Here is a 21,184-nt window from a genome sequence, read left to right as displayed (position 1 = left end):
GGGCAAATTTGAAAGGCACAGAAAGCATGACCAGGAAACGGTTGGGGAAAATCACCTAGGAATGAGGAGTGGGTGGGTAGTTTCTGAATTAGAAATTCTCTTTGTAAAAGAGAAACTCTAAAATCCCCTCTTTACACAACTCCATGGAATTCCAGTATTTTGCATTTACATGTCTTCCATGGTTTTCCCCTAATATTTTTTTTGTTTATGGAGTTCTCTTTCATGCTTGAACAAACAATAATACACAGAATTGCCAAAATGACCGTTTTGTCGAGTATCATCATAATGTTAAATAACGTCTTAAAAGACCTTAAAGGGTTGTGAGAAAATGAGATGCGAGTCAGATCCACGTCGGATGTTCGGCAGCGGCAGCTCTTAAAGTGACAGCACCCTAATAAACCAGTTGCTGTGATGTCTGTCATTAATGTTAATCAAAGAACAAAGGTAACAGAGAAAATTGCAGCTTTAATAAGGATTAATCTCTATATAATTTATAATTTATGCAGTGAAGACTGTAAAGTGTTTAATAACTTTATTCAATTTTTCTATATTTAAGGCCTACCTGTAACACGGGTAGTAAGGCCACAGGTAAATATGACATTTATTATAATGGGTTTATGTGAAGATTGTTTTAAGTTCACTTAAATTAAAAGTTATTTTTTAAAGCCCAATAAATGTTGAAATTGATAGCTTTCAATTTTACTGTAATGTTGAATGTCTAGAATTAATGTTTTAAAAAAAATCAATTTCATAGAGACACCAATATTAGTATTAGTATCAGTGATACTGGCATTCATTCATAAAAATATGCCATTAAACAAAATATTTAAAATATACTGTCTTTAAGTTATTTCTACATTAATTTGGAGAGTAACTGTGAAATTATTACAATATAAAAATATTAAAAAGTCCAATGTTATATATATATATATATATATGGTTTGGATGATTTTGAAAGAAGTTTCTTCTACTCATCAAGCCTGCATTTATTTGATCAAAAATACAGAAAAAACAGTAATATTGTAAAGTATTATTACAATTTAAAATAATGGTTTTCTATTATAATATACTTTAAAATATAATTTATGTCTGTGATGCAAAGCTGAATTTTCAGCATCATTAAATCCAGTCTTCAGTGTCACATGATCCTTCAGAAATCATTCTAATATGCTGATTTATTACAAACGTTGTGCTGCTTAATATTTTTTTTCATAACATGATACTTTTTTTCAGGATTCTTTGATGAATAAAAAGTTAAAAAAGAGCAGCATTTATTTAAATTAAATCTTTTGCAACAATATACACTACTGTTCAAAAGTTTGGGGTCAGTATTTCTTTCTTTCTTTCTTTCTTTTTGGAAGAAATTAATACTTTTTTTCAGCAAGGATGTGTTAAATTGATAAAAATTGATATTAAAGATTTATATTGTTATAAAATATTTCTATTTTGAATAAATGCTGTTCTTTTTGACTATTTATTCATCAATGAATCCTGAAAAAACTGTTTCCAACTTTGATAATAACTGAGTATCAAATCAGCATATTAGAATTATTTCTAAAGGATTTTTTTGACACAACAGATTGGAGTAATGGCTGATGAAAATTCAGCTTTGCATTACAGAAATAAAAAATATTTTTTAAAGTATATTAAAATAGAAAACCATTATTTTAAATTGTAATAATATTTCACAATATTACTGTTTTTTCTGTATTTTTGATCAAATAAATGCAGGCCTATATATATATATATATATATATATATATATATATATATATATATATATATATATATATATATATATATATATATATATATATATATATATATATATATATATAAGCATGCAATTAATTCAAAAATCCTTAAATGCATATTCAGTTATATTATGCATATTACACATCCATATTTTGTAGTATTAAATGAAGTCAGCAAAAATGACACTAATACAAGGTTGTTGGTCAGAGGCCAAGATTGTATTTAATGAATACTTAAATTTTTTAGAAAAAATTAAATGCAAAGTTATTTATTGAATCTTGGTTTCAGCATTTATTTATTCATTTAAAGCCAACAAAAATTACAAGAAATGAGACTGTTGACCAGAGGCAAAAGCAGCATTTGAAAAAATTGTCATTTGTGTTGACAAACATCCAGGTGAAAGAAGGAAAAGATGCTGTTTTTATCCTTCCTTCTAATTTGCTTCTTTTTTTTTTTTCTTTCCATTTCCCGCTCTCATTTTCTTTGCTTTCCCCTCTCTCCCTCTCCCAGCATGTCTTTATTAAACAGGTCAAGGCCAGCTCCTGCAACAATGAGCTGCTTTGTGTGTGTGTGTTTACCTGGCTGGCAGCTGCATGGTTGCAGCCGGGCTTAGGAAGAAGAGTGTGTATTGGCGGCAGTAGCGTGGAATTCACTGCTTTTGAGAATGGAGCAGGGCGCCGTGTGTGTGTGTTTCTGTGTTCTTGTATACATGGTTTATGAGGACACAAATGTGTATAATGAAATGGGTATTACAACGTAAACATGCTTTATGAGGACATTTCCTGTGTCCTTGTAAACCAAATGGTTTAAAAAACATACTAAACGGTGTTTTTTTTTTTTTTTTTTTTTAATTCAGAAAATGCAGTTTCTTGTGATGGGTAGGTTTAGGTGAAAGGGTAGTGTAGGGGATAGAATATACAGTTTGTACAATATTAAAACCATTATGTCTATGGAGATTCCCTGTAAAACACATATACGTGTGTGTGTGTGTGTGTGTGTGTGTGTGTGTGTGTGTGTGTGTGTGTGTGTGTGTGTGTGTGTGTGTGTGTCTGTATGTGTGTGAAAGTGCTGAGTGAGAACTAAGCAGAGCCCAAGCCTTGCGTGAGGAGCGAGCGTGCGAACTTTCAACCCTGGCAACCACTGCCGAAGTTTTTGGGACGGAGATCAGCCAGTGAAGGAGGAGAACAGATAGAGAGGGAGGGAAAGGAGGCGGCAGAGGAAAGGGGTCGGGGAGAGAAGGGTTTGGTTACACAAGGATATGGAGTTTGGTAATTAAGAGCAGCAGGGAAGCGAGCGGAGAGCAAAGCTGCCAAGAAAAAGAGAGCTCGCTTTTCAGCCACATTTTCCATTTCGACGTGCGGTCAAGCGAATTTTCTGGCGCTCTTTCTTTATCTCTCCCCATTTTCGTGCCACAAGGTGATTTACAGTAGAAAACGGCCATCCGGTTGACTCAACTCCTGCCAAAACGGCAATGTTTGCTGCAAAAAATGCGACCGCTTATCAGACGTTCCCAAAGAAATTCTGGAGGGATATTAATAACACGCGAAAAAACAAGACCTGACTCAACACCTGTGGATCGCAGCGTTTCTGTTGAGTTTCGTTGACGGGAAGCCAGGACTGATACACACTTGGCTGCATCCCAATCCAATATCTGTCCATCTCTTGCTCTCTCTCTCTGTGAGACGCAGGCCGCTGCTTGCCCTTGTTTTGTTCTCTCACCCGTTTGTGTTGGTTTGATGTTGGCTTTGGCTCACAACCTTAAGTGTAATGTTGGCCGTTTATTACTGAGTCTGATGCGCATGTAAACTTACCTCCAGCTATGCTCGTGCATAAATTCATAAACGCACACATCCATCCAAGATACTCTTATTGCCAATGTTACACAGCCATCGGCTGGAAAATGGTCTAGTTTGGACTATTGTATAAATAGATGGTTTGGTAGGCGATGCTAATTTAGACTTCTCTTTGGACAAATAGACACATGAAATAGAGATTGCATCTCATTTTACTTCTGTGATATATTTTAGAATTAATTATGACACATATGGTGAAATTTTATTTCATGGTGTAAAGTAGACTTATCCAATGGGAGAAATATTAATAATAAAAACATTATTTTTTGTGACATTAATAGTGTAAGAAATATAGAGGAACAATAACTTGCAGCAATGAATCATTTGCAATGTTTCCAGGAAACATTCTGTCAATCAATGTTGACATTTAAAACATATTGCTAAATATAATCATGTGAGCATCTTAACTTGGCTCGGCCAATGCCCGAATTTGAGGTGGATCTACCTGTTTATTTTGTTTTATTTTATTAGCAGTTTATTTATTTATTTAAAGTCCATGGTAGATCTACTTGTTTTATAAATGAGAAAAGACATATTTTAATATTTTTTCGATAACACTTTTATTTTAGGGTCTTTTAACTAGTTAAACTACTTATTAGCTAGTTAACACTTCAACTAGTTAAACTACATATTAGCATGCATATTTCTATAATATTGGCTATTTATTAGTACTTATTAAGCACATATTAATGCCTTATTCTGCATGACCTTGTTCTACATTTTAATCCTACCCAATACCTAAACTTAACAACTACCTTACTACCTATTAATAAGCAGTAAATTAGGAATTTATTGAGGGAAAAGTTGTAGTTAATAGTTTATATGTGTTCCCTATACTAAAGTGTTACCATTTTTTCTTTTAATATCTTACTTTTACTTCTACTTAAAAAATTAATTAATTGCTTTTTTTTTTTTTTTGCTTTTTTTATTAACTGTTCTTATTTTATTTGTTTGTTTGTTTATTGATGTTTATTATGTTGTATTTATTTGTTTAAAACCTATGGTGGATCAACCTGTTTTTTGTTTGTTTTTTTAACAAGAAAAGACATTCAAACATTTTGGAAACATTTTTTATTTTATTTTAGTAACAGATTTTGTTTGTTTGTTTGTTTGTTTGTTATGTTGTATTTATTTGTTTAAAACCTATGGTGGATCTACCTGTTTTTTGAACAAAAGAAGAAATAAAAACATTTTGGAAACATTTTTTTATTTTATATAAGTAAAAGTTCCTTTTGTTTGTTTGTTTTTGTTTATTATGTTGTATTTATTAGTTTAAAACCTATGGTGGATCTACCTGTTTTTTGAACAAAAGAAGAAATAAAAACATTTTTTATTTTATTTAAGTAACTTTTGTTTGTTTGTCTGTTTGTTTGTTTATTATGCTGTATTTATTTGTTTAAAGCCTATGTAATAGTTTAATGAAACATCAGACTATAGTAGTGGATCTTCAAAGACTTGTTTTCAGTTTTCAGCAGAACTCATCACTTATCCATTCTTCCTTCCTGAAGTCTCGCCCACTTTTTTTTTTTTTTTTTTTGTAGAACTGAAACAAAAACCCTTGTTCTCCCTCCATTTGCTGTCCCCACATCTCAACAACAGTTATTGTCCAGCTGGCTGTCTCCTTATCAATGTAATTGCTGCGAACAAATCTCAGGATGTGGTTTTCCTGCTCTGAATGTTGAGTCACCCTAAGATCTCTGGATTGAAGAATGTCGCCCTTTTTCGTTCTTCACACACACAGATTTCCTCCTTGACTGTTTTGGCGCCCTTTAGGCCTTTCCCTCACTCGATGTGCAACACAAACACTATCTCTGTCGACCTTCTGAACGAATCACCCAATCATATCCCACCTGACCCTAAACAAACAAGTCCAAACCTCAGTGAAACCACGTCAGTCTGTGCACATTTTGTTCTTGTGAACTTCTGCTTTTTCAGATGTTAAAGTAAACACCCAATTTCACTTCTCCAATGAGTTGTTGGAGACATACAAAAAGCTTGTCATATAGTTATTTTATTTTTGTTACATAAAAATAGAACAAAGAAGCAAATTACAAACAATAGGACAAATACGATAGAGATACAAATTAAATAAACTGTTTTTTTTTTTTTTTTCAGGCACAGTAGGTTTATTTCGCATGTAAACGTTTATTTAACATCTTTTGTTGTTTTATTAATGACATGGACAGTCACTCTCAGACTGAATGACACATTGAGGTTTTTTTTTTTTTTCACAACTTACTGCACAAAACAACTTGATAAACTCTTTTTGAAGATCTTCGTTAAATGTACACACACGCTTCTTTGATTGGAGACATCTTCATGCCTGACTTGATCTCCTCCACCTTCACTAACTGCAGGTTAATCGATATGAATTAAGTAGTAATTTTGTTCTCCAAAATATACTATGACGAGATTGGCTACCTTTAATTAGTCTTTTCTCGCATGACAGAAGACTACTACTCGCTTTTATGATCACCTAGCAAAGACCATTTTGGAAAGAAGAAAAATGGGACAAAACATGATTTTTTTCATAAAGTCAGGACACTAAAAATACAGCTGACATACGGGAGTGTCCCGGGGAAAACAGGACGTCTGGTCAACATATGTTGACAGCACTTCAGTCTCGTGTAGACCGACATTTGTAGACAGACTTTTGACATTGTTTTTGTTGTAACGTTTAGGGACAGAAGCTGTTTTAACATTAATTGAATTAATTGTGCAATGTCAACATACAAGCTTGAGAAATGCCTCCATAAACTCTAGCGTTCAGGCCTCTGGTTGTTGACCGCTGGGTCGAATTTCCTCCAGCCTGCCCTTTATCATGGCATGGTTACAGTGATCAGAGCAAATTAAACAGACATCTCCCACGCACACAAACACAACGGCAGAATATAAACTGTGCAACATCTCCCGACAGCACCGCTGGACTGCGCTCTGTCTCCAGAGGTCAAGGGTCAAGTCTGTTTGTGTGGGCATGAGCAGAGTTCACAGCAGATGGAGTGGGAGGGAGAGATAGAGAGCAAAATCTGTTTTATTTATTTTTAGTCATAGTATATACACTGCCGTTCAGAAGTTTGGGATCAGTAAGATTTTTTTAAAATGTTTTTAAAAGAAGCCTTTTATGCTCACACTGGCTGCATTCATTTAATAAATAATACAGTAAAAACAGTAATATTGTGATATATTATTACAATTTAAAATAATTGTTTTCTGTTTGAATACTTTTTAAAATGTAATTTATTTCTGTGATGCAAAGCTGAATTTTATATATATATATATATCCAACTAAAATGTTATTTTAATTGACTAAAATAGATTAAAATAAAATTTTAAAAATAATTTATCAACTAAAATATTTTCATTGACTAAAATGAATATGAGTTATCTAATAAATATATATTATAAATATATTACTTAATATATTTTTATTATATATGTTTTAAATTAATAATTTTTTTGCTTTTGTGGAGATATATAATACAACATTTTGTCGTCAACTAAAATGTTAGTTTTACTGTATATATTGCTTATATTTTTATTTTATTTATGTATATATTCTAAATTAATAATAGTTATAAATTAATAATGAAAGTTAATGTTGACTAATATAATAGTGTCTAAAATTTATTATTATTATTATCAAAATGATTATGTTGATTAAAAACATTAATTTCAGTTATTTTATCCCTGGACTAAAATGAATGGATATGACGATGGCGTAATTTACACTTGGTTCGACAGAAACATTCAGACCATGCTCTCACAATGTGTCTTTGACAAAGAGGGCCAATTCAACTTTAATGCTTTTGCCTGACAGAAAACAGGCTATGTAAACAGTAAAGCGGTTGTACAACAAGTCTCATGATCCCCCTCCACCCCGTCTCTTTTACACAACTCTTCCTGCTCTGCTCTCGGCCTCTTTTCATGCTCGCTGTGTTTGTCCCTTCATCTGTAGAATGACAACATACTTTATTGAAAAAGTGTTGAAAGAACAGTACAAGAACAACACAAAGCAACAGTAAAATATTAGTTTACACTGCTATAGTGTACGTACACTACTACCATTACTGTCATTACTAGTACTAGAGAGATTTATTGGCTAGTAAGGTATGTTTTGATAATGCTTGTGACAGGCATTTGATTGGTTAAAATACCAGGTCAGTTCATTGTCAAGATGACATCAGGGTCACACAAACATGTACAGGCACAGGTCATGACCTTTCATAATTCCCTCAGGGAAACAGACGGAATTTATCGCATCGCTTCAGGCACATACCTCGCCTCACGCTGAAATAACACTCTGCTGTGAGTATTTCAGTTAAATACTTTCAAGATTTAAGAATATTATTTATAATAATATTTTATATTGTCATTCTTTTTACAATGAACAAGCATTCTTTAAAAGTATTACTTTTTAAATAAAATATTTAAAAGTATTTCATTTAAAAAAATATATAGGGCCTAATGTAAATTTATAACATTTTATTTCAATAACTTTCTGTGTAAATTAGACTCATTAGTGGTTTCACTTTTTCACAAAACTCAACAGGCAAAAAGTGCTATTTGCTTGCTCCACCCACAGAAATCAGTTGTTATTTTGTGTTCATTTCTGTTGATAATGACATCTGTTATATATAAAAATGATGGAGAAAACCGTTATAACCAGGCTAATATCCAGACACATTGTCTGCATTGTTTGCAACCTATCACTTTCTCTCAAAATTGGGAATTGTACTGTGCAGCATTTGTAAATAAACAGCGGCATCAGTGTTATATTAATAAATTGCCCCCATAGACTTTCAATTAGGCCTGGTTAGAAAACGCTCGTTTGGCACACTGTCAAGAGACAGAAACTGCAGAGATGTGTGTTAGAGAGGTATCTTGGAAGACACAGATACCACAGTCCTCATACCTTCAAGTCTAAACCTGCCCCCCACCACAGAGACAGGGAGAGAATCAAAGTCAGAGTCAAGGTTTTTCTGACAGCGTAAAACAATGGCTCAATTCAGCACTGGGGTTTCAAAGCCTTTAAAATCCCAGTGGGTGGGTGCAGTGTGCGCATTTATGTACAGAGGCTCATATTTTGCCAGAATATAAGACGAGACCTACCTGTCGCACAAACTCTTTGAATGCTGTGGGTTTCTATATGTTCAATAAAAATCGACTGTGTTCGCTTTGCTCGGCAGAATTACGTTCGACTGTATCGCATACAAACAAGGAAATAAAACAACTTGGCAGCATTTCGAAAAACTTACCCTGAAAATCAGGAGGTGTTAAAACACAGATCAAGCAATGTTGATACCTGACAAGAGCATGTTAACATTAACTATGTGTTTGTACATGCAGACAAAGACTGTTTGTTCTCTATTAAGAATATATAAAAATTACGTACTTTTCACAGCTATGAAACTTGTCTCCACAGATTTTACATAACAGCTGTTTGGGTTTGCACTGGCGTATTTTGTGCGGTATAGCTTAGCATTTATTTTCACATTGCATTTTATGTTCTTTCAGGGTTTACACTTTTATGAATGTCAATAAATGGGAGAAAGAAAAGAATGAGACCGAGAAGGAGAGGTTAATATTCCTATAGACCAACATTTTCAGTGTCAAGGGAGGTGAAGAAAAGGATTGGTAAACGTCTGGGAAGTGGTCCAGTTTGTTAGCTAATAGGGTTCAGGTGCTGTCAAAGATGCAGTCATTCTCAGCACGCGAGGTTATTAAACCACAGGCCAAACGAGAGCCCAGTGGGTTTCCCTCACTCGTTCTCTCTCAGTCTTAATTTTTCACTCTCTTGAACCCTCAGGAACACACAGTGTGCCTCCCTTCGCATTTGCGGCAGACGCTATCCAGACACTAGCAGAATGTGTTGTGTATTGGAGATTTGCTAATGCCTTCAGATGTGGGTCTAGAACTAAAGAACTAAAGGCCCCGGTATACTTACAGACGAAATCGAAGAATGAACTGATGTGACGTCATTTTGAACAAAATCAGGCCAAAACAAAGTTCGTTTTGTGTTCATTTTGGAAGTTCGAAATGGCTTGCCAAAGCGAACTTTCAGGAAAAGTCAGTGACTCATTGGTCAGTGACGATAACGTAATAGGAGGTGTGCGCTGAGGCGCCGCCTTCACTCGCGTTGGACGCGTCTTTGACTCATTGCGTGTGTTTGAGTTCGTCGAGGTAAGAGCTCCGTGGGTGAAAACATGAACACACTGGATAGACGCTTTATTGTACAAAATGAAGTTGTGCTTGAAAAAAATTAGGCACTAACACTGTTTTTCATGTTTGATACTGTAAAGCTGCTTGATTTTAAGCAATCTATTGAATAAAGTGCCAAATGAAGATGTGACGTGACTGCAGTGCTACTTTGCAGAGCTCGTGCTAACATACCCATGTTGTTATGATCAGATGCTTTTCTTATGCTTTCTATAATACATGCTTGCTGTTTTCTCATTTTTGTTGTGTTTATTTTGTTACTGAGAAGAAAGTGCATGGCACATATTTACATATTCGTCTAACCGTCGCTCTCAGCAGTGTGGACGGCGTCAGACTTTCGTTTACAGTATATCGCTGGTCACGCATTTCGAACTTCGTTTTACCCCTAAACGAAGAATGAAAAAGAACTTCGCTTGAAGTATACCGGGGCCTTAAACCATTACTAGCAGCTGTATTAGCAACTAGTACATGAGTGTTTTGACATTGTTCTTTTTATTAACATTGTTTTAGGTTTCTCTTAGATAATACTGTAGATAATACTAAAAACTTGACAAAAGTTAATGCAGTGATTCAATGATAGGTAATGTTCTGGGTAGTGCTGTATAGAAAATTTTGGCTGCCGAAACAGTGGGGGGAAAAAATAAATAAATACATTTCGGTTTTGAACGAAATAGTTTTGGAGGGCTGAAATCATTTTTGTTCATCAAAAATTCATTTCATGCATCACTAGTTCAGGGTTTCGACAGTAACAGCATTAAAAAAAAAAAACTATCATCAGGATAATCAAGATGTTCTCAAAGATGAGCTTAACCTTCTGGTCAAAAAGCCTCCTCGTAACTGGGTATCATTGGTTTTCAAGGAAGGGTGTAGTCCTGCACAATCAACTGCAAGCTTGCATTCAAATCTGGCTTAATTTGAGCACAATTACTGAGAGTTTTATGATGAAAGAAAGAACAGAACAGAAAAGATGAGAGGCAGATAAAAAATGAGCTCATCAAGTGGGAGGCACCAGGGCCTAGATTGGGCCTTTCAGTAGATTTAATGACCCATACTAGACAAGTTCACACTGTTCCTGAACTCCATCCACACCAGACCTCCTACTTTCTCCAGTTACACATGGCAAGTGGAGAACGGGTTCAGAGATTGCGGTCGAGAGATCGCCAGTACGAAATGAAAGAGTACGTACAGGGAGACGTACAACAGAAGGAGAGAGGGAACGCGAGGGAAAGAGCACGTCGTGGTTGCATTGAGGGGCCATGTGTGTTGAATTACTGTAATGGCAGATGAACAGACGGCAATAGATTGGCGGTTCTGATTTTGTGTGTGTGTGTGTGTGTGTGTGTGTGCGTGTGTGTGTGTGTGTGCGTGTGTCCACCTCATGACCACTAGGCCACCGGACTTAGTCATTTTATTCATCTCTGGAAGCAGGTCAGTGCGATCCATAAAGAAGAGGTGAATCGTGATTACATAGATGTTCCACAAACCTCCATTTTTAATAACAGGCACGATATGCTTATGAAAGACTTAAGTTTTAAATACAGAGTCGGAACGGGACCACACAGCCAATAGGCTGCCAATGTTTGACGGACATGCGTGCCAGGAACATCCAGACCTTCGGAGAGGGTTCAGCAGGGGCAAAGCCAAACGCAAACTCGTTTTGGCTGGCTCACAATTGTGTGGAGTTCTGTCAATGAGTTGTTGTGTGTCAGTAGACTCAGAGACTCCTGAGCAGCTGCCTTACTTTGTGTATGCTTGCGCTCTTTAGCTTCAGAAGCCTAGCAAGCGCTAGGGGCCAAGTGGTCTGTTTTCCTCATCAAGAGTTTCCCCTCGCTCTCTTTGCTATCCGTACTGTAGTTATTTCTTTGGTGTGGTGGCAGAGTTTGTATTACACCCCTATTTACTTCTTCATCAAGATCTGTGGTGAACGTCTACAGAACCTTGTTGTTGTCTCTGTCTTTCTCCTTTTTTCTCTTTTCCGTTGTTTTTTTTTTTTTTTTTTTAACATTCGTCTGCAATTTAAACTGCCAGACCGATCAGCGGTCCTTGTTTAAAGTGGTTTGCGTTCGCCTCTGCTTTTCTCCTCGCCAAATAATCTCTCAACATCTGTGTCCTGTGGGGAGATATTTTTGGTCCCTAGCAGAAAAACGCTGTTCTTTCCCCTCCTCCACTTCTTCTTTTTTCCCTCCCTTCTTTTTTTTTCCTCCAAGGGTTACGATAGAGAGCGTTTGATAAGGTCTAGAAATAGCACAGCATCTGCGCCGGTCAGGGAGGAAATGGCTTAGCGAGCCGCACCCACTGGCTTATGTTAGCTCAGCGTTAGCCTAGCGCTAGACATTTCCACACAAAAAAAACCTCCCAACTGAAGTCAAACATGCACTACTTGACGATAAACATGAGAGATGTGATTTATCAGTTAGTTTATCATTCATTTTACCGATGTGAATTTGAAATTACACTTTACTGATATGGAATGTATGGAAAATGTGGTGAAACCACAGAAAAACAGTTTGTGGTGCTGCTACTGAAAATGTGAAATTGTTTATCTGTGCTATTCTTAATGATGTTAGTTGAGGTTCTTTTGTACACTTAGAAAACTGTACTTTTTTCCTCGCACATTACAAATTGCAGTGTGTGAAGTGAGAGTGTTGATGTGTGTGTGTGTGTATTTGTGCGTTCAGACGTCCGGTAAATCCATGCAAAAAATGTGTGTGCTGTGAAAGTGTTGAAATTTCTCTCTCTCTCTCTCTCTCTCTCTCTCTCTCTCTCTCTTTCTCTCTGAGAGCAGGAATTAAAAAAGACTCTGTCACAAGTACATTGTGGTTATTGCTGAGCTTCAAGAAGTGAACCCAGATTTTACATCAGAGTTTACCACAAATTTACCTCATATTACCTTGTATACCTTCGCTTTTTATCTCAGAGTTCATCAAAGATTTTACTTTATTTAGTCTCAAACAATTCTTCACATTTACCTCAGATTTTTACCTCATATTTTACCTCTGTTCATCACAGATTTTACCTCATTTTATTTCAAGATATATCTCTTCACATTTTGCCTTTTGGTTTAACTTAGAGCTTACTTCACCTTTTGCCTTATTTAGTCTCAAACTTTAATCCACATTTACCTCAGATTTTGCCTCAGATTTTACCTTAGTTCACCACAGATTTTACCTCAGTTCATCTCAGATTTTATCATCAATTTACTTCACATTTTACCTTGCAGGTTTGCTTTAGAGCTTAGTTTCATCGTAGTTTCATTTCATCTCAGTTTACTTGAAATGTTACCTCTGACTTTAGTTTAAATAAGATTTTACCTCAAGTTGGATTTAGATTTTTTTTTTTTTTTAAGTTTGCCTCATATTTTATATGATTATATCTTTTTTTTTTTTTTTTTATTGTTCTTCAGTTTACCTTAGATTTTACCATAGGCTTTGCCTCACAGTTTACTTCATAGTTTACCTCAGCGGTTCCTCATTGATATCGTAACATGTTAGCAAATTTAGTTGCCCATGATGTTGAAGTTGTAGCTTGTGTAACCAAAATGGGCAAGACTGAAATGTTCAGCAAAAGAAGCTTTATCTAATAAACAATTTGTTTCCTTGACTAGCACCTTGTAAATTCGACTATAATGGCCCTTGTTTTTAAACACATTTTTGCTTGGTACATGTTGAGAATGAGAAGGCGAGTAATAAAAAAAACACCGTACAGAGTTCAAGACATCTGAAGAGGAAACTGTTGATGACGTTGATTGATCATGTTAGTCCTAGTTTCTTCCTGAGTTCAAAGTCAAAGGGTAGCAACTTTCTGCTAGCTCGTGATGTTTTCACTGTGTGATTTTTTTTTTTTTACTGATGAATAGCTGGTGCTAACTTTACTTACATGTAGCTCAAACTCCTGTAAAGTTATTTTATTTTAATGCTTTTTGGCCTGTCTCCATCCATGTTAATGGACTATTTTGAAGAAATGGTTTATTTCGATTATATATTTATTTTATTTTGTCTGAAATCTTACAAAAACAATCTCCTTATCAAACTGGCATAGAATGACATTCATGGTGGTAACCGATACTCTTTCTCTCTCTCTCTCTCTCTCTCTCTCTCTTTGCTTTAGCCACAATCAAAAAGACAGGAGGAAACGGATGGCTAAATGACCGGTCAGTGACATTTGGAGGAAATGGACAGACGGCCACCAGTCTGGATGGAATCAGTTTCTCAGAAGGGGACCTGTTGTTGCAGGTAAAACGCATGGAAATGCGCCAATTCCTTGATCTCTTTCCTTCAGAATTACCAGAAATCTTCATACCGACCTCCCACTTGATTACATACACTCACACTCAACATAAACACATTCTATTAACACCTTGCACCTCATTTCCCACCTAAAATGGCCCAGATCTTTGTGTGAGTTTGTGTGAAAGTGATAAGAATCATCTTCTGGGAGGTCTTCCCTTTTTTCGCCACGTCAGTCTAAGGTCAGAGGTCATTAGCTATTTGCAGGGGCCTTAAATCTGTTTCTACCAATTCAGGAAAATCATCCCTCACTTTTGTATGTCCTCATTTGCTCCATCTTTATTTATTCATGCAGACTATCACTCTGGGCTGCGCAAAAAAGTTGGTTAATTTCCCATTATGTTTGTGTGTGTGCGTAACAGGTAAATGTGTAAATGTTTCCTGATTCCTTGGAAGGAGAATAAAATAAACAGCAGCCATGAAGACCATCTATACCCGCTCAAATAAAACACTTCAGCTTCCATGTCATAAACTCATGAAGGAAAGTTGGGTTGACATTTTGTTTATTGTACTAGCTGTTGTCACGCTTGGTGAAATGGAATGAAGTCTGAGCAATCGAGATTCTCTGCTGTTGAGCAATGTTATCTTTTCTTTGTAAACTATATCACATGTTGCTTTCCACCTACAAATATTGTGAGTTTCTTTTTCAGCCACAACTCAGTCTCTCTCTCTCCCCATTGTTTGAGGGCTGTTGGTTCCTGTGCGTGACTAGCGGCGATATTCACCCCCTGTCTGTTGTCATGTTCAACACCTTAACAAAAGCCTGGCTAATTACATGGGATGTTTACATGAAAAAAAAAAGATGTAAAAGAAGAAAAATGGCCCCATTACTCCCACCCATCCACAGTCTTACACACTCACAATCCCAGCCGCTGTGTGTTTAGCATAAAACAAACCAAAAATTAAAATGTCTGTTTTTGGTTATGAAATATTCTGATCCATACAGCTTTGACTTGGTGTGCAATCTGTTGTTAACATGTTTTAACACTTCAAACACATCTGTCTAATTTTGTTTTCAGGCGCTCAGTGGCTTTGTGCTGGTTGTCACCGCCGAAGGTTACGTGTTTTATGCGTCTCCAACTATACAGGACTACCTGGGCTTCCATCAGGTGAGTTTGCTTTAAAAACCTTTCTTTAGGAAGTACTGCTTTTATTAAACATTAGTCATCTTGTCATACGTTGAAATTTTTGTAATCAACACAAATATTGCTGGTAAGCGGCTTAAACAAAAGCTAGGCCTCTTCCCACCTTTATAAGGGCCAGAGCACTGATGGTGTGAGGACCCTATTGTAATTGCTCGATCAATTCTTCTTCTTCTCTGAAATGAATCGCATTTTTGAGGGCCTAAACATGCTTAAACTCATGAAACTTTGCACACACATCAGAAGTGGTGAAAATTTATGTCTGATATGGGTTTCAGAATTAGGTGTGGCAAAAGGACTCGATGGCGCCACCTACAAAATTTCAATTAAGCGCCCTTTCCGCTACGTTTTACGTACAGGTATGAAATTCGGTAGACACATGTAACAGCCCAATACCTACAAAAAAGTCAGTGGATGCAAAATCTGAAAATACAACAGGAAGTGAGATATTTTGAATTTTCTTTGCAAACTTTTTGCAGTTTTTGCCATTTCCAGACATTGTATTTTTGCAGACTCCTCCTAAAGCTTTAATCAGAGCAACATCATATTTGGTCAGTCTAATCTAAAGGCCTTTGTGACATTAAATTGCGACGATCTAGAGTTTACGTTAAAGGGGCTCTATGTAGGAATGACACCCAGTGTTCAAAATAGGTACTGCAGTCCAAATTCAAAATATTGTTTTTGCCCGCCCCCTCGTTCAAAGACGCAACAATAGGGAGCGCAATTCACAATGAAAGCTGAGGAGACTTAAACACTGTAAGCTGATGAGTTGATTTATCTGTTTTAATATGCTGTTGTTCATAGAGATTTTTAGATGGATTCAGAGGCTTTTAGGTCAAGTAGAATCTGCGATTCTCTGAACAAGTTTGTTTGTTGGTTTCCATGGTTGCAATATGCGTGTTTTCCGCCAACTGGCAACCTGTGATGTTGAAATACTATTGGATAAACTGGCAGCACACGGTTTCGTACAGACCAAAACAAAGACAGACATTCCAACACGGAACGCACATTTTCAAAGTAGAATATCTGGCTGTAGCATTGTTTTTCTGAGAAACAAGTAGGTGAATTTAGCATGTTTCCTAAATATCTGCAAACATATTGGGGTATTTTTATGCTTTATTAAAGTAAAAATCTTACATAGAGCCCCTCTAAAGGGAGTGTCCTTGGAGGCCTGACAAAATTCGATGTTTCCCCATGAAACAGGAAGTTATTGTAACTTGGGCATACAGTGTCCGATCTGCCCCAAACTTCATGTTTTACCAGAGTCCTGACCTGAAGACATCTAGATGCCAGTATTCAGTGACAGTCATAGCGCCACCTGCGGGCAACAGGAAATGTCATGTTTTACACTGAGATTAACTTCTCATTGAGATTTAACCAGAACAACATCATATTTGGTCAGTCTAATCTAAAGGCCTTAGAGGCCTTAGAGGCCTTAGCGATGTTAAATTGCAAAGATCTTGAGTTTTCGTTGAAGGGTGTGTCTGTGGCAGCCTGTCACAGCTCTGCGTTTTGTTACTTTCGATAAGAAACAAAGTGTCATCCTTCAAATTCTGTCCACGAAATCACGAAATTCAAACAGAAATGCCGTTTTGACACTCTTTGATTTGGCGTCAAACCGGCAGCGCAGAGCGCGAGTGAATGCGATCATCTCTTCCTCTTTAATACTAGTTACAGAATAAACATGAATGAACATTCAAAGGTATGTTGGTAGATACAGTACAACTTACTGAAACGGTCATACCTCATGTAATCGCTCAATCAAGTGTTTCAATGGCGGAAAGACATCAATAAAACCGCTTGTAAACAATATGTCACATAGCATTTAGAGAACCTCTAGAGGTCAGGGGAGTGAGGTTTACACGCATAGCTCTTACTAGCCTACGTCTGTTACACTAGCAACATACTAAAATATGCTAGCAACACTTAGCTGAGCGCTAAAGCATGCTATTATGGTCATGAAACAGGAAGTTGTTGTAACTCGTACATACAATGTCCAATCTGCCTCAAACTTCACGTTTGATAAGTGCCCTGGTCTGAAGACATCTACACACCAACATTTAGTTATATTCATAGCGCCACCAGCTGGTAGCAGGAAGTGTGGCAAATACAAATGACTGACGTTGTCCTCCTATATTTATATACTTAAATGCAAATTGCCCAACGTGCTGTTTCCTAAAGCCACGGGTGCGAGGGCCCTTTCATCGCTACTTGCAGCTTTAATTTGTTTTGTTATTTGTTTGTGTCTTTGTATTGTTTACCAAGAAAAATAATTATTAGTTGACCAGCCTCAAACAATCCTATTGCTTTTCAATTGCCAATTAATAAATCTGGTGTAATTGTCAAATCTGTGGTTGAGTCATGTTCCTGGAAACATTTGTATCATTCTTCACTTGTTTGTTGAGTGTATCCTCACCCTGAAGGAAGACTAATGGCTTTTTTAGAGAGTTTAACCTGCCGTGCCATTTTCTACAGTCATGAATTTCTCTTATCGTCAGGATAATTCCCTAACCGATGCGTGAAAGTAGGTTGTGAAAAGTGCTGAGGTTACTGGGTTTGATTATTTGTTCAGAAAAATTAGTTTACTGTTAAACAACTATGGCATCAGTGAGGATTTTTTTTTTTTATAATTATTATTTTAATTTTTTTAATAGTCAACAAACCAGGCAATGTTGTTCAGATCATAGGTTTTGTTCCTTGTCCTGTTTGGAAGGCTTATTCAAATTTTTGTAAGCTAATATTTGCAAATACTTGGCGATTAAGTGTTTTTTCTTTCACCCTGTGATGTGCATATCGGACATAGTGTGGTTTTGTTTATAAAAGAGGAGAAGCTCAGAAAAAGAACATCAAAGAGAGTCAAATTGAATGTTTGGATACTTCATTGAAGAACTTGCAAAACCTGTTTGTCTGTGTGTAAACCGCAGCCAGTTCTGTAAAAGATCTTATGTATGTGTTCCTGTTGTGTACTGTATGTATAGATTGCATGTATAGATCATATTAACAATAGCTTTTTCTTTACTATATCCAACAATGATAGCAAGTAGGCTATACATTACACAATGTCTACTCAAATACACATTCTCGCTCTAAGCACAGACAAATATTACAATACATACATATATATATATATATATATATATATATATATATACACCCTGTATGATATGTGAATAAGACCTCTGGTGTCATTGTGTTTGTTGATGTGCATCTGTACACAGGCCTATAGTGTGTGCTTGTTATTGCGTACCTGTTTTTCCTCACTAAATCAATTTCCCTAGAGTGTGACTTTCCCTCTCTAGCATGTAATGCAAGTCCAGGTCGCTACGGTTACGCAGTCAGGCAAGCCTGCACCACCTGCAAACACAAACGCATAAATGCATACCCGCTGCTACAGCGGTCTGAACACCTGTTGTGACTTAGGTTGCTTATAACTATTCGCATACTTTCAATTACATTATTTAATTATGCTGGTTTCAGACATTTTTATTTAAGAGATTTTTCATAGTCCTGATTACATCTTCTGTGGTTTTACTCCTCAAAATTCAGTTTTTAATAGGGCTGGGCAACATTTTGTATATATATGATATACTACCATTTTGTTGGTTGCATAAAATTAAGAAACATTGTATATACTGTTTAAGTTAATATTGCAATAATGTGGTCTTTAGATGGGTAGTGTGGATATGTAGTGCATACATATTTATAGAATATATATATCTCGTCAAAATTATACAATTTTATAAATAATATTAGTTTTTAATTTTATTATCTTAAGATGTTTTAGAAAGGCTCAACATGATTCATTATCCAAATTTGCATGGCCTTGTGAATGAATAGTTGTGTATAGTGTGCTCTGTTGAAAAAAAAAATATATACTTACTGTATATATGTAATTTTTAAAAAGATATATGCTTAAATACATCAAAAACATGTATACATATTTTTGAGCAATTAATATATATCTCTTCTTTCTACTCCATACCCTGTGTATCCTCATTAACCTTTAAATGTGCGTTTGTTGGTACAAGTTGTCATGAATGTTTTCTGGACCTTGTCTGGTTTTCATCCCCACCTTCCAGCCTGCAGCAATTATCACGCACACACAGCGCAAGCACTTAGAATAAGCTTGCCTGTTTTCATTGGTGTGCTGAGGAGAGAGAGATTAAACATAGAGAAGAAAATACATAGGCCAAAAGGAAAAATGCAAGACAAGCTGCAGTTACTATGCCAAGCCTCTAGAGGGAAGCATCTACTTTTTGATATACATTAAAAACAGCCTAAAATGGACATTGAGATCTTCTCTTAAACTCTAGTTATAAATGTGATAATGCTTTCTCACACTTGAATACAAAACACAATAGACTACAGTATCTATTTTTTTGCAATTGGTTGGCATAAACCTTACAATAACATCATGGAAAGAAAATAACTACACGAGAACTTGAATGTGGCAGTGGAAAAAAACGTTACCATATTGCATGGTCAGGTAAAACACTCATAATGAGAAGGATTATTAGGAGATGCTGGGTGCAGAACATGTCCTGTGATCACGTATGTTTTTATTAATGTCCTCTCTCACTGTCTTCACAGTCGGATGTGGTCCACCAGAGTGTATTTGAGCTTATCCATACAGACGATCGGGCAATGTTCCGCAGACAACTACACTTCGCTCTCAATCCCACCTCATGCGATGGAAGCGAAGGATCCGATGGTTAGTAGCAACTCACCCTAACAATGAAGTTCAGATAGGGTCAGTGAGTTCCTGGTAAGATGTCATCAGCTTTTACTGCGGTGCCCAGCCCTGAATGTTTTGTGAATGAGCAAATTTCTGTTATCATTACTGAATCAAGGAAGTATGTCTGAGGAGAACAAGCTGTCGAAGGATCAGATTAGATTTATAAAATGGAGCCTTGTTTAAACCCAGGATGATGAACACTGGTAGTGATTCACAACTGATTACATCACTTTTTTTCTCTTTTGTTTGGCACAACCATTTGGTCTTTAGCAATGCAGAGCAGCAGTGAAATCACCAGAGACATGATAAACTACAACCCTCAACACATCCCTCCAGAAAACTCATCTTTCCTGGAACGAAGTTTCTGCTGCCGATTCCGGTGCCTCCTTGACAACTCATCAGGCTTCCTGGTAAAAAACCTAGATGTCTATTACACCTTTATCCCAATCCAAACCAGAATCAATATTTTAGAATTCATTTTGGGATGAACACTTTGTGCTGTACTCAACAATGTTTGATTTTCTGTGCTTACAATGATGCAGTAACAGCAACAGCTGTGTAAATAAATCTACTATTTACAGTGTCGGACCCTCATGGGGCTAAAATGACTTTCATATCCTTCCCTTTGCCCCTAAGGCCCTGAACTTCCAAGGGAGGCTGAAATATCTCCATGGCCAAAACAAGTTGTCAGAAGATGGGACCTTGGCCCACCCTCAGCTGGCTCTTTTTATCATAGCCACACCCCTCCAGCCACCCTCAATCTTGGAAATCAGGAGCAAGACTCTTCTTTTCCAAACCAAACACAAGCTGGACTTCACACCCATGGGTATCGACACAAGGTAGCTTTGACAACATCAGATTGGGCCAACGATTGTTTGGGAAGTGGTACAAACATAGTGCTAATATTTTTCCATATCTATTTCTCATTTTGCAGAGGGAAGGTGGTACTCGGCTACACTGAGATTGAGCTGTGTATGAGAGGCTCCGGTTATCAGTTCATTCACGCTGCTGACATGATGTACTGTGCTGACAACCACATCAGAAGTGAGTTATGTCAGACCTTGACAAAGTATTTACTATTAAATCAAAGCCAAGTCCATTCTTAGATGTTCAACTTGGCTTTTGGACGAGTTGAGTTTATGAACACCATAAGATTATCAGTTTGATTTCTATAGAAGACCTTTTTAAAATATATAT

At 36.4% G+C, this 21,184-nt stretch overlaps 1 protein-coding gene across 1 annotated transcript in view; it reads left to right on the top strand.

Moving 5' to 3' along the window:
- ahr2 (aryl hydrocarbon receptor 2) overlaps nt 1–21,184 on the top strand; it is a 67,016-nt gene that overhangs the window by 40,191 nt on the left and 5,641 nt on the right. The window contains exons 3-8 of the mRNA XM_048168604.1: nt 13,932–14,056; nt 15,130–15,219; nt 19,843–19,963; nt 20,258–20,397; nt 20,624–20,826; nt 20,922–21,031. Of these exons, the coding sequence (XP_048024561.1) occupies nt 13,932–14,056; nt 15,130–15,219; nt 19,843–19,963; nt 20,258–20,397; nt 20,624–20,826; nt 20,922–21,031 (789 nt within the window). The remainder of the gene's footprint in view (nt 1–13,931; nt 14,057–15,129; nt 15,220–19,842; nt 19,964–20,257; nt 20,398–20,623; nt 20,827–20,921; nt 21,032–21,184) is intronic.

This window comes from Megalobrama amblycephala, linkage group LG2, assembly GCF_018812025.1.
Source record: "Megalobrama amblycephala isolate DHTTF-2021 linkage group LG2, ASM1881202v1, whole genome shotgun sequence".
Taxonomy (NCBI): Eukaryota; Metazoa; Chordata; class Actinopteri; order Cypriniformes; family Xenocyprididae; genus Megalobrama; species Megalobrama amblycephala.
Note: the sequence above shows the minus strand (reverse complement) of the source record. Positions and strands in the feature narration are given on the sequence as shown.